The following is a 15,203-nucleotide window of genomic DNA, read 5'->3' as shown; positions in this document are numbered from 1 at the left end:
GTCTTGAAAGAGAGGAAGAGAAGATGCTCTAAATGGCAAAAATATCAGAAGACAAAATAAGTTGGTAGAAACATGTTTTTGAATGTTCTTAGATCTAACTTATTTCAAAACATTGTGACTACAGCAATGTGGAGAGAATTTTGTGAAATTTATAATAACAGGTTTATTACAGCAAGTCCTTCTGTTTTAATAGTAATTAGCCATCTGCAGCTTTCATATCACAAGCAGAAACTCATGATAATTCTCTGTACACTAAGGCATGCAAAAGCTATTATTTACTCATTAGAACATTATTTTAGTATCGTTCCTTTTATTACCAAATTCTAAGATATAAATTATCAAAACCTTTCCTTCAATCTAACTTTCAATATATAGAATATGTATTTGCTTATATGTTGCCAATAAATATATATTCGCAGACTGATTATTTTTCAGTTTTATGTCTAGAGAGTATTAAATGTTTGAGATCACTTGACTATTCAAGCTTTCTGCTAGGAGAAAATATACTTCCTGTCAATGCTTGGGTGGCATTACATACTCCAGGATACACAATAAAAATATATTTACTTCATATCTGAGACGTCTGGTACAGATCTTTCTGAAAGGCAGAAAGCATGTAAAATCTAAGAACTCCTGGAAAACTGCTAAATGCTGTGATCCAACCTGTCATAACTGTATTGCTGTTTAAAGATATTGCCTGAAAAGAACATTTGGAAAGCTGTTGGGCTGGTAAATCAAAATGCTTCACTTTTCTCAGTAGCCAATCAAAGTGATACAATTTCAGTCCTGAGTATAGTGCTGTGTATATAGAAGTAGAGGTGTGGGAGCTGAATATTTCCTGATTTTTCTTTTTTTCACTTCTTCCCTTAGAAAATTTACTTTTTTATATGGTAAAGAAAATAAGAAAGATGTGCTTAAGGATCTCACCAGATCACTTAATCCTAAAGAACATAGCTATTTTCATAAAGAACTAACTACACAGTTTGCATAGCCCAGTGTAAAATTAAAACACAAGACTCATTTAAATTATTAAGAAATTCAAAATGGCATTAGTCTAATTGCAGGGTCCTTCTAAGCTTGGAATCCTTTGTGACTGCACAGATCACACACCCTGTTTGTATAGAAATAGAATTTTATGGATTGTGTATTTTACTATTCTCAATTTACAAATGAGGAAGTATGAACCCAGAAAGTTTAAATGGTTCGCCAATGATCACAGAAGATTTGAAGATGAAATATCCTAGGTTCCAACCTTCAAAATAAATTTAGTGTTGCTTTCTCTTAAAATATATGTGAAGACATTCCATAAACTAAATAAATTTTATAAGTTGAGACAGACTAGGAAACAACCAAAATGTTTTCAAAAATTATTGATAATACCTAAAATATGTGTTATTAATTATTCAACTAATAGTGTAATGGTTACATGTCATTGTGAATGTACGTAATGCCACTGAATCGTACACTTAAAATGGTTAAAATTGTAGATTTTATGCTATGTATGTTTTATCATAATAAAACTCTGTCTCTCTATATATACATATAGTTATATATGTATGTGTGTGTGTGTATAATATATACACATCCTATTAGTTCTGTTCCTCTGGAGAACTCCAACTAATACACTCTGAGATCTCTATATTTACAATAATAATAATAATAAAGTCAACTTTCAAGATCAATAAATTCTCTCTCTCTCTTTTATTTTTTTGCCACTCTGCGCAGCATGCGGGATCTTAGTTCCCTGGCCAGGGATCGAACCCGTGGCCCCTGCAGTGGAAGTGTGGAGTCTTAACCACTGGACTACGAGGGAAGTCCCTGAATTCTCATTTATAGGCTTAAAAGATTCTCCATATTTCTTCATATCTCTGTTTGTGGTCAAAACAAATGTAGCATACTTCCCTGGAATTACATCCTCAACTTTCCTGTCTCCATGTCTTTGCTTGATCTGTTTTTCAGATTGAAATATTCTCCCTTTTCCAACATATCCTGTTTATATGCCTGATGCAGGAACCCAGCCCTTTCTCCTCTTCACAAATACACACTCTCTCATTTTCAGCTTTTGAAATCCAACTTATGTATCAAAGACCAAGTAAAATGTCATGTCTATAAAGTCTTCCTTTATGTTCAACAGTGATTATCAAATATTCCATTTTTTGTAGTCACATTTCCATTGTTTTTCTCTTATTCTGCAACGGATTACAAATAGTTATATACATATCTATCTCATTTCCTCAAATTGCCTTGAAGTCAGAAATCTCAGCAAATATTTACAATAATATTTGTCTTTGATTCACCACAATAAACAAGATTTTTAAAAGAAGCATTATGACCTTACTTTGCCTTCTAAAACTTGAAATGATAAACTGTATCTCTCATGAACCTACAGGGCTGTACCTTACCTGAAAATACAAATCATTTATTTATGTAATGTTTGGAAACATAAAGATTTCACATTTACTTTTTAAAGTTACAGAATAAGAGAAAACAAAGTATCAAGTCTTTTCTTATACTCATGAGTATGCACTATAAATCCCACAGTTTCGTATGGGTGTTAGATTTTCTATCAGAATACTTGTTCAGATGCTAGAGATAGATTTTAATTTTTCCGTTAATCAGTTCCTCAACTTAGAATTAGTACTAATAGCTTTCCTATGAACTTGAGTGCAAAATTCAGAGAGGCATTGTTCCAATGCATCTTTTTGCAAATAGATGTTACTTTATGCTTATAATCCCAGTAAACAAAAGAACATAGCATTCTTGGAACATGCCAGCCTGATGTTTTCTCTTAATTCCTTTGGAAAATTGATCATGTTCTCTTAAATCTCAAGAAAAAAAAATTATAACTCCCCCTCAGCTAATTCCTTAATAATAGAATGCCCACTTGATTATATTCCAATTGAGATCTATTTCACTAAGACCATAAATATTAAAGTTGAAAGATCAATTTAAAAATTATCTCATAAAACCAGATATAATATTGACTGATAAAAACAAGAAAACTTGACATCAAGGCTACCTAGTCCTTCATTGATAAGATTTTGAAGAAATATAGGTTCCCTTTTTAAATGATTTACCCTATTACCTAATTTTAGCAACTGGTAACTAAGAATTAAATGACTTTCATAGAAAGTCCTTCAAGAATATTAGTTTAACTTAGTGCAATTAGAAGTTATTGAAGTGTGGCCAGTATGCGTTTTATTTTTAATCTATATTTACTCCTTAAAACTATTTTCAGGGACTTCCCTGGCGGCGCAGTGGTTAAGAATCCACCTGCCAATGCAGGAGACACGGGTTCGAGCCCTGGTCCAAGAAGATCCCACATGCCACAGAGCAACTAAGCCCGTGTGCCACAACTACTGAGCCTGCGCTCTAGAGCCCATGAGCCACAACTACTGAGCCCGCGTGCCACAACTACTGAAGCCTGCGTGTGTAGGGCCCGTGCTCTGCAACAAGAGAAGCCACTGCAATGAGAAGCCAGCACACTACAACAAAGAGTAGGCCCCACTCGCTGCAACTAGAGAAAGCCCACGCACAGTAACGAAGACCCAGCACAGCCAAAAATAAATAAATTTATAAAAAAAGAATAAAATTGTACCCAAATGTATTAAGTGGAGGAAAAATAACCCCAACATATTCCACCTCTTCACCTGCAAAAAATAATTTTTGCATTTTAAAATATTCATGTCTTTTAAATGTGTGTGTATATGTACCAGAATTTCTAAGGACTGAAAGAAATAGGTCAAAAATCTACTATGGTTAGAAATTTGTCCATTTGTGTAATTCTGGGATTTGAGTTTAAAATGTTAATTATTTTTAATTTCAACTATTAAAATTCGTGGCTAGTATATCATCCTCATTTGGATACGCAGTATGGAGTACTGAGCAAGGTCATGGTCAATACATCTCAAATCACTGGGTTAAAGAACTTTTTAATAAATAATTTTGCAACTACTGGATAGCCATTTGGGAAAACATAAATTTGATCCACATATTATAAACCACGATAAATTCCACCCAGATCCAACACAATGTAAAATAAATAAAGTCGCGCAACTAGTAAAACAAAACATGGATCAAATCCTTTAAAACCTGGAGTAGATATGGTCTCTGTAACTAGGTCTCAAAGTCCAGAAGCCATTAGGAAAAAAAAATTAATTTGATTAGCTGAGTCAAAATTTCTACATTGCCAAAAGCATGAAATATTGATATATCAAAGTTTATATGACTATCTTGGAAACAATATTTACCATTTATATCACAGACAAAAAGCTAATCATTCCCAAATAAAAAGAGCTAGAGATGTAGAAGATAATAGCCCAATACAAAAAAAGATATTTGATATTTATAGAAATTCATTGAAAGAAGTACAAATAATATTAAACACATGAAAAGGTGCTCAAACTCAGCTGTAGTATGAGAACTACAAATTAAAAGCAAGATCCTTTTTGACCCACGTCCTAGAGAAATGGAAATAAAAACAAAAATAAACAAATGGGACCTAATAAAACTTAAAAACTTTTGCACAGCAAAGGAAACCATAAACAAGACCAAAAGACAACCCTTAGAATGGGAGAAAATATTTGCAAATGAAGCAACTGACAAAGGATTAATCTCCAAAATTTACAAGCAGCTCATGCAGCTCAATATCAAAAAAACAAACAACCCAATCCAAAAATGGGCAGACCTAAATAGACATTTCTCCAAAGAAGATATACAGATTGCCAACAAACACATGAAAGAATGCTCAACATCATTCATCATTAGAGAAACGAAAATCAAAACTACAATGAGATATCATCTCACAACAGTCAGAATGGCCATCATCAAAAAATCTAGAAACAATAAATGCTGGAGAGGGTGTGGAGAAAAGGGAACCCTCTTGCACTGTTGGTAGGAATGTAAATTGATACAGCCACTATGGAGAACAGTATGGAGGTTCCTTAAAAAACTAAAAATAGAACTACCATACGACCCAGCAATCCCACTACTGGGCATATACCCTGAGAAAACCATAAATCAAAAATAGTCATGTACCAAAATGTTCATTGCAGCTCTATTTACAATAGCCAGGACATGGAAGCAACCTAAGTGTCTATCAACAGATGAAAGGATAAAGATGATGTGGCACATATATACAGTGGAATATTACTCAGCCATAAAAAGAAATGAAATTGAGTTATTTGTAGTGAGGTGGATGGACCTAGAGTCTGTCATACAGAGTGAAGTAAGTCAGAAAGAGAAAAACAAATACCATATGTTAACACATATATATGGAATCTAAGAAAAAAAATGGTTCTGAAGAACGTACGGGCAGGACAGGGTTAAAGACGCAGACACATAGAATGGACTTGAGGACACGGGGAGGGGGAAGGGTAAGCTGGGATGAATTGGGAGAGTGGCATGGACATATATACACTACCAAATGTAAAATAGATAGCTAGTGGGAAGCAGCCGCATAGCACAGGGAGATCAGCTCCTTGCTTTGTGACCACCTAGAGAGGTGGGATAGGGAGGGAAGGAGGGAGGGAGACACAAGAGGGAAGAGATATGGGAACATATGTATATGTATAACTGATTCACCTTGTTATAAAGCAGAAACTAACACACCATTGTAAAGCAATTATACTCCAATAAAGATGTTAAAAAAAAAAAATTTCTCAACCATTCAATTGGTAAAAATCCAAACATAAAGAAATCCTTTAAATAGAAAAGAATTCCCCAAAATGAATGAAACTATGTATCAAATGAGAAACTAAACCAGGGAAATTATTCTTTGCATGAGACAGTACTATAATTTTACATGTTTAGTAGGTTGTATTCTAAGGACAAAAATCCCCAATAGTTTTTACCGTCATTTTGCATTTTTAATTTCCAGTGTTTAGGTTTGTAGGAATTGATATATTTTGTACACTGTAGGAGAGAATAAATAAGTTGATACTGTCAATCAATAGTTTGTAGGAATTGATATATTTTGTACACTGTAGGAGAGAATAAATAAGTTGATACTGTCAATCAATAGTTTCAGTAAAAGAAAAAATAAAATTATAAAATCGAAGTAGTTATGTTGTATGCTAAAACTGAACAGGAAATATTAAAAACATGAATTCTAAACATACACATTTCTTTTGTTGTTGTTGTTGTTGTTGTTGTTTTTGTGGTACGCGGCCCTCTCACTGTGGTGGTCTCTCCCGTTGCGGAGCACAGGCTCCGGACGCGCAGGCTCAGCGGCCATGGCTCAGGGGCCTAGCCGCTCCGCGGCATGTGGGATCTTCCCGGACCACGGCACGAACCCGTGTCCCCTGCATCGGCAGGCGGACTCTCAACCACTGTGCCACCAGGGAAGACCTAAACATACACATTTCTTGCTCTGAACATTTAAATGGCTTAGACACTATATTTCCTTGCAATTAATTAATACCTCTAAAGTCACATTGTGAACTGCAAAACCATTTACAGCTAAAAATAGTAGGTTTTGGTAAGGAAAAGAACAAGAGCTTGGGATAGCTTATTGTGACAGAAAACAAGGAAGCTTTTCAAGATTAATTGGGCCATAATAAACGAACCCATGAGCCAACTTCAAGGGACCCAGAATGGAAAAACTGACAATTTGAGAATCAAAAGAACAAGGATTGTAGTTGATTGAAACACTACAAATCTATGAATATTTGGAAGTTTAAAATGATCTTCACAAAGAGACTGCCCAAAAAGTACCTTTCTCCTCACCTAAGATGACTTATAACCAAAGTTTTACTTTGAAAAACAAAAAAAAGGAAAATAATTAACATAGTCTACATTTCTAGCAGGAATTGTGTTTCATGGTAACCAAATGTTCCAAGCTGTTAAGGGAAAAATAGACTTATACAGAAAAATAGCTAGCAAATAAATGTGCAAGAAATTAGAAAATGATCAATATACAACTCTAACAATATAATTCACTCAGGCACGTTTTATTAATTGGAGTTAAAATTATTAGAAAATTGGTTGAGGTGGAACTGGACATTCAGATGAACAACCTAACAACAAAGAGAGGATCTCAGTTTTCTATATCCCTCTGGCTCTCCAGAGGTAAGAGGTAAGTGTAACCCCTGATGACTTTCAAAGCCAAATGTTTTGGGGGCTACTCTTCCTCATGCAGGACCCTCAGGCTGGGGAGTCCGATGTGAGGCTAGGACCCCTCACTCCTTGGGGAGGACCTCTGCAATCGTGACCCACTTGTGAGTGTCCCAACATTGGCTATGTGGATCCCCATCCTGGGAATGTGGGTTCTGACTAAACTGCATTTCTGTCCCTTCTACCCATATTATTGTGGCTCCTTTATACCTTTAATTGTAGAAAATCTTCTGCTAGTCTTTGGGTTGTTTTCAGAGATAGCTGCTCTGTAAGTAGTTCTAATTTGGGGGTACCTGTGGGGAGGAAGTGAGCTCAGAATCTTTATACTCCACCATCTTGATGCCTACGAAATTTACTTTATACTTAGGCATCTGATAGCCACAGGGTGACAAGGTACAAATTCTACCTTTTGATCCTGAGTAAGATATCCAGTCACCCTTTTTAATACTGAACCACAGAAGAGCAAACATAAAAACTCTACCTACCTCAGGAAATGACTAGATGAAATTAGGTAGGTTTTCGTCATTTATTGCTTAAAGATTTATATGAAAAATGTAAAAGGTATGTTTCTACCCTAGCCAATAGTCATAATTTTTAAGAGCCCAGCAAAACTGTTTCTTCAACTTCTAGAGTAGCAGCAGTGTTAAGAGAGCTACTGCTCAAAAAAAAAGGAAAAAGAAAAAAACCCCTAAAAACAGTAGCCTTCATTTATTTTTTTAAAGCTGATCAAAATTTTTAGGATAGTGGTAAGAACCAAGAAATAGTTAATATATACATCACTCCTCCCCTAGCACTGCAAGATTTTTATTTCCCTCACAGCACTTCAATCATTTTAGTGTGTTATTGTCAACCACTAGAAGTTCATGAAAATGCAAAGGCTTAAATCATTTGGTTCTAAATCATAATGTGATATGGCCTTGTCAATCTTTTCAAAGAAATTTATATTCTTTGGGATTTTTCAGCAGATTCCACAGAGTTTCCACAAGGATTGATGTTGACTGGCACTGCACAAGTTTTGCAAGAAGGTAGAAAATACAGAACAAGGTTAATAATTGGGCTTAATATCAGAGTGTCCTACTCCAGGCAGTAAACATCTTGCCTCAGCCTTTAAGGTTTTCTCCAATATTTGATTGAGCCACAGGGAAAGGCATATCATGTACTCATTGCTGAACTGCTGTTCTCAATGTCTTTTTCACTTTCAAATACCTCAAGTCCTACAGGACTCCATGATTTGCAAGAGTTCTGCATTCACTTTCAAAAATGATTTGGTGGTGATGAAGTCTAAATATTTAACACAACTCAAAACTGATTACTTAATGCTAAGCATAACTAAGTCAGTACTAAAATTTAGGAATATACAGACCCAGTGTGCACTATGGTTTAATAGCTACTGATTTTATTAGTGGGTTTTTAATGCTTTGAATGTGCAATTTTAAAAATTGAAGCATACTTGACTTACAATTTTGTGTTAGTTTCTGGTATACAGTAAAGTGATTCAGATGTACATATATATATTCTTTTCCATTATGGTTTATCACAGCATATTGAATATAGTTCCCTGTTGTATACAGTGGGACTTTGTTGTTTATCCATCCTATATACACTAGTTTGCACCTGCTAACCGCAAATTCCCACTCCAACCTTCACCACCTCCCACTTCCTTGGCAACCACAAATCTGTTCTCTATGTCTGTGAGTCTGTTTCTGTTTCATAGATAAGTACATTTGTGTCATATTTTAGATTCCACATATAAGTGATATCATATGGTATTTGCCTTTCTGTTCTGACTTTGCTTAGTATGATCATCTCTAGGTTCATCGATATAGCTGCAAATGGTATGGAATTTTTGGATAATTTTTTAAAGGGTATCATGTTTATCAGATGGATTTCAGACAGTGCTTGACATAAATTAAAGTATTTGTATTAAATTGTTCAGAATATGTCTGTAATAGTAAAATCTCCCACTTTCTATTATGGTGAGAAATCTTATATTTATATTGTAGAAGCAGCACAACTGTTTAATCTGAGTCTGGAGACTTTATGCTACAAATAGAGCTAGGAAGAATTTAAATTTTAATTCATTCTGTAGTACTATTTAGATTTCAAAAATATATCCTTTATCTTTGCTCAAAACTTATAATTTTCTTCTATGTCTATTATACCCCAGAGTTGCTTGTACAAATTATGTGCTAAATAAATGTATTTTATATTGTTGCATGAACAATGATTCATGAAAAACAAGGATTTTCAATGCAGATTATGGACATGATTGTTAACAATGAAATATTATCGATATACTATAAAAATAAATATGGAATCTTTATCCATATCTAACAGATGCAAGCTAAAAATTGCTATAAGTAATATAATAGTAGGAATAATATAAATCTTTCTGAGAAATATTTCTTAGAAAGGTCCATGAGTGATTATGCTGTTATAAGTGGTATCTAACTGTGGAATAAATCCCCATGCAATTGTGAACTTATTAGAGTATAAGTATAAATATATAATCAATTTATATTAAAAGATAAATACACTTACTAATCTCTTTCCAATTATCTATACACAATGAGTCACTGGATAAGTTGAGTGTGTTGATGATTGGTTAGAAGTGTGCGTGTGTGTATTTGTATTTACACCTGCTGTGTAAATGTATATGCATGTGAAATTTATATTCTGAATTTGCATTTATATTCCCTTTTTCCTATGACACAATTTTTTAAATTAAATCATCTTTCAATTCAACCACCACTAGTTCAACTAGCTCACAAACTTTTCATGTTAAAATTTGACAGGTTTATTAGTCATGTTGCTGGATTAACCCAAGCTACAATCCAAAACCTATCATAATAATCATATATTGTAGACATTTATTGTTTACTGCTAAAGGAATAAAGCTGAAATTAATTACTCTTCAAAATAAAACTTAAGAAATTAAAATAATTTTGGCTGCCGGTTCGAGCATGGTCGACGACACGGGCGCCACCGAGGCCCGTGGGGACGGGCTGCTGGGGTTCCCACTTCCGCCGCCACGGATTCGCTCCCTGCCGTGGTGGTTTCCTGTGCAGGAGCTGAGGAACCCGCTGGTGTTTTCTTTGGAGGCGTGGCTGACCAACTCCATCTTCGGCCCAGACCGAGCCGTGGTTCCGGAAATGGAGTGGATGAGCCAGGCCCTGCTGACGGTGGACGCAGTTCATGCCGAGAAGTTGGTGGAAATCACCGTCTTCGGGCGGCCAGCTGTCCAGCGCCGGGTGAAGAGCGTGCTCCTGAGCCTGGCGTCGAGTCACCGGGAGCAGCGCGTCCGAGCTGACAACATGGAACAACTTGAGTTCTTGAAGGCCCGGGCACCATGTCCCCAGATCCCGCAGAGTACTGTTGCATAAGTGCTCTCCGGGGCATGGAACAGCCCTCCTTCCGCTACTAAAGTTCAAGAGAAGCAAATATCCTTAAATCTGTGCATTTATTTTTTTCCTGTATCTCGATGGATAGTGGTTTGATTATTTTGCTGCAAACGTGAGTTTGTAGTGCCATTCTAGTAAATAAATGAATTTCCTTTTTTCCAATGGCATAAAGATCTTGGCTCACACAAAATTAAGCAAATTTATAAAAGATTGACTCTGTTCATTCATATTTTGATGTGAGAGGCTGATAGGTGGTAGGTTTATTTTTGTTTTTTTCTTAGTTTCTATCGTTTTGAAACTACTAACCCTTTTATGATTTTATGGTCAGAGTCAGGCCCTCATGCACAGGGGGCAGAAATGCAAGGTCAGTCTGCTTTGGGTTTCTTTTGCATCATTTGTTCTCAAACTTTAATGTGTGTAAGAATCACCTCGAGAGCTTGCTAAAACACAATTTCTTAGCCCCTTTTCCACTGATTCTGATTCAGTACATTGGGCCCATGAATATGCATTTCTAACAAGCTGTTAGGTAATGCCAGCGCTTCTTCTGAACCTCTCACTTTTAAGCTGGTGTTTGGTCCCTGAGTAGCAATCAGTGGGCCCGTGTGTTTTCTTGGAGTGGAGTCTCTGACCGCGCACGTGGGTGGGCATTCCAACATGCAAGCTGAGGTGATCAGCATTCATTCTGCTGGTGCTGTGATTTACCAGAAGGAGCCACGGTAATGGGCAGCTTGTGCATTGGCAGGTGGCCTTCCAGCCGGCTGTCTCCTCTGCCCCCTTCCCCAAGCAGGTGTCCTGCATGGGCTGGGTTGTTTTTCCATTACCCTTTACAATGCTATGACCAATCTGTGCAAAACAGTTCCAATCCCATGCTGCTTCCACTTTCAGGAAGCAGAATTCTTGGAGGAATGATTGCCAAGAACTCTGTGGCTTTAGACACAAATTTGGAGTTGATTTAACTCATGCAGTTTCTTCACCCCTTAGCAGTAATGGATTCTAGCCGTTTGCAAGGATTTTAAACACACAGATACACAAATCTTTGATTACAAGGGATATTGAATGTTATTCTACTTCACTTCACATTTCTGTTAAACGCTTTTACACATTTTTCTTTATTCATTCCTGTCATTACTTCTTTCAACTCTGAAGATAAGGATTTTTATTATCTATAAAAGCTTTTGTAACAAATAATGGTCCATTACAACCAATACTGTCCACCCCTTTGCTTCTCAAATTTTTTGCATATGAAAAATTTTTATTGTATGTAGTTAAACCAAAAAAAAAATTAAAAAAAATTAAAAAATAATAATTATGCTCCTTCTTGGAATATTAAAAAACCCAGATCATCATTAATAGCAATTAAAAATGAAGTATAAATTGGTATGAAAACAACTTAATTAATACGTTGATTTTTTAACTGCTCTGTATATAACTCAAAAGTTACAATCTGTTGAATCAATAACTCTTTAATATAAAATTATAAGAGAATTATTAATTTGGGGCCATGATTTTCACTTTAAAGATGAGAGATCAGAATATGAATTGATCAATATGGGCTGGAATCTTTAAATCAGTGTTCATGAACCATGTGAAATCTATGCCCTCAACCTTAAAGAATAGATGATCTCCAGATTCACTGAGAAACTATGAAGATGGAAGAGACAGCCTCAACAAAAATACAAAGACACTAAGGAAAATGGTGTATGTAAAAATCAATTAAAATATTGATAAATTAATAGAGAAATATAAAAATTCATGATTAATCCATGACTTGGTAAGGTTATGATACCATACTAAGATGGTATTAGAAAAATCTCAATTATAATCTCACAAAATATTTTCCAAGTTATAAATTCAACCTCAGGGATATTAATATTTTATAATAATGAGAGCAATTTAAGAATACCACAAATATCAATCAGGTCCTATTAATATCTTTAGTTTCATGATTCGGCTGTACACAACTGAATAGCATACCATACACTTAAAGTAAAATAGCAAACAAATACTATTTTTAACAGTTAAACCTTAGTTTAAGAACTACTCAAAGTCTGCTTCAACATCTAAATTTACTTCTCAGGATAATAGTTATATCAATACTTTGAGCGTATATTTATCATTTCTCCTTTGATGAACCACTGCATTTATTTAGTGAATCACTGAACATAGTAGCTTCCTAATAAATATTTGTTGAAGAGATAAAAAAATGCGTGCTATTTTCCCTTCATGCACATTGATAGTCTTCAGCTTTTTAAAGAGCATATTTCACAGATTAGAGCAGTTATAATCATGGAATCCACAAATATTTTGCAAAAGCAATCTTGGTTTTCACTTTTCTGAAATAGTTGTTAATTTCTCCAAGAATTAAGATTGCCTATTGGAAATAGAACTGGCTAGGTAATTCTTTTTGATAACTACTCCTCTAAAAAGTTGATAAATAAATGAAAATAACAATTTGTATAATACATACATCATAATCAGGAACTTATCAAAATATAACTTTATTTATTAATCTATTTTTTACACTGATTATGAGATCCTTGAAGGAGAAACTAGTGTCACTTGCTGTTATTTTTTTGAAAGAAAGTAAGAATAAATAAATAAATAAGAGGAAGAAAGTTAGAAAAAGCTATAAAAAATGTTTCTGAAGTTCAAATGATCTATTGTGACTTTACTACAGAAAATTAACTTGAAAATAAACTCACAATATATAGAATTAAAAGTCAAATTATACATTATTTTGTTCCTTTTCATGGTTAAGTAATATTTCATTGTATATATGTACCACATCTTCTTAACCATTCCTCTGTTGATGGACATTTAGGTTGCTTCCATGTCCTGGCTATTGTAAGTAGTGCTGCGATGAACAATGGGGTACATGTATTTTTCTGAATTATGGTTTTCTCCAGGTTTATGCCCAGTAGTGGGATTGCTGGGTCATATGGTAGCTCTATTTTTAGTTTTTTAAGGAAGCTCCATACTTTTCTCCATAGTAGCTGTACCAATTTACATTCCCACCAACAGTGTAGGAGGGTTCCCTTTTCTCCACACCCTCTCCAGCATTTACTGTTTGTAGATTTTCTGATGATGGCCATTCTGACTGGTGTGAGGTGATACCTCATTATAGTTTTGATTTGCATTTCTCTAATAGCTAGTGATGTTGAGCATCTTTTCATGTTTTATTGGTCATCTGTATGTATTCTTTGGAGAAATGTCTATTTAGGTCTTCCGTCCATTTTTCGTTGTTTGTTTTTTTGATATTGAGCTCCATGAGCTGTTTGTATATTTTGGAGATTAACCCCTTGTCAGTTGCTTCATTTGCAGACATGGATAGACCTAGAGACTTTCATACAGAGTGAGGTAAGTCAGAAAGAGAAAAACAGCATAATATATCATTTATATGTGGAACTAGAAAAATGGTACAGATGAACTTATTTGCAAAGCAGATGTAAAGAACAAACTTATGGATACTAAGGGGGGAGGGGGAGGGATGAATAGGGAGATTGAGATTGATATATACACTACTATGTATAAAACAGATAACTAATGAGAACCTACTGTATAGCACAAGGAACTCTACTCAGTGCTCTGTGGTGACCTAAATGGGAAGGAAATCTGAAAAAGAGGGGATATATGTATACATATAACTGATTCACTTTGCTGTACAGCAGAAACTAACACAACATGGTAAAGCAACTATACTCCAATAAAGATTAAAAAGAAAAATCAGATTATACATTTTTGTTGTTGTTTCTCCTGACCTAACACAGAATTGAATTGGCATATCAGACTCACATGAATCAGAGTTCTGGCCCAGTATCAAACTTTACTAATAATTTCAAAAATACAGGCAATCCATAGGCACTGACAAAGCAGACAAAAGTTTGGCACATTAGGGAGAACATCTCAGGTCCTATCTTCCATCACCAGACGAATATCTTCATGAAATCTCCTAATTCAATAGGAGCATTTTCACCATAAACTGTTTTCTTTTACTTCACTTTTTTTTTTTTTTTTAATGAGCTGCCATTTTCCCACCAGCCAGCAGGCATGCCACTTTCTAAGGACAGATGTTGGGTTGGTACATTCTGTTACCACAAAATATTCTAGTCATAAAACAGAACAGGTCCTTTAGAAATGCTATGTAGTTAAGTACTCTGGAATTTACAAGAATGGTACTAAATCTCTAAGCTTCTCTACTTCCTTAGTTTTGACTGTCAGCCCTTCCACTTTCACAGTGCTTTCAGACATGAGTTAATTACTTTTTATGTATCATCTTCTTCTTGTGGTTTCTAAACTGAAAATGCAGGAGATATCTATATCTATATGGATATCTGTATATAATTAGATATTGATATAGAAATATAAATCATATATATGGATTTACTCTGTCCTCTAATTCTATTCCGTTAATCTCTATGTCTATCCATACCAGTACCACAATGTGTTGATTACTGTAGTTCTGTGATCTGTTTAAAATTGGGAAGTTTGACTATTCCATGTAAAAAAATGAAATTAGAATGTTCTTTAACACCATACACAAAAAGAAACTCAAAATGGATTAAAGACCTAAATGTAAGACTGATATACCATAAAACTCTTAGAGGAAAATATAGGCAGAACACTCTTTGACATAAATCGCAGCAATATCATTTTTGAGCCACCTCCTAGAGTAATGGAAATAAAACCAAA

The 15,203-nt window shown here is 34.8% G+C and overlaps 1 protein-coding gene across 1 annotated transcript; it reads left to right on the top strand.

Moving 5' to 3' along the window:
• Positions 1 to 10,076: 10,076 nt before the first annotated feature.
• On the top strand, positions 10,077 to 10,496 carry LOC137228847 (oocyte-expressed protein homolog). Its single transcript, XM_067745901.1, has one exon. It carries the CDS (start codon positions 10,077 to 10,079, stop codon positions 10,494 to 10,496), a length of 420 nt encoding a protein of 139 aa, XP_067602002.1.
• Positions 10,497 to 15,203: the final 4,707 nt, after the last annotated feature.

This window comes from Pseudorca crassidens, chromosome 1, assembly GCF_039906515.1.
Source record: "Pseudorca crassidens isolate mPseCra1 chromosome 1, mPseCra1.hap1, whole genome shotgun sequence".
In the NCBI taxonomy this organism is placed as follows: Eukaryota; Metazoa; Chordata; class Mammalia; order Artiodactyla; family Delphinidae; genus Pseudorca; species Pseudorca crassidens.
Note: the sequence above shows the minus strand (reverse complement) of the source record. Positions and strands in the feature narration are given on the sequence as shown.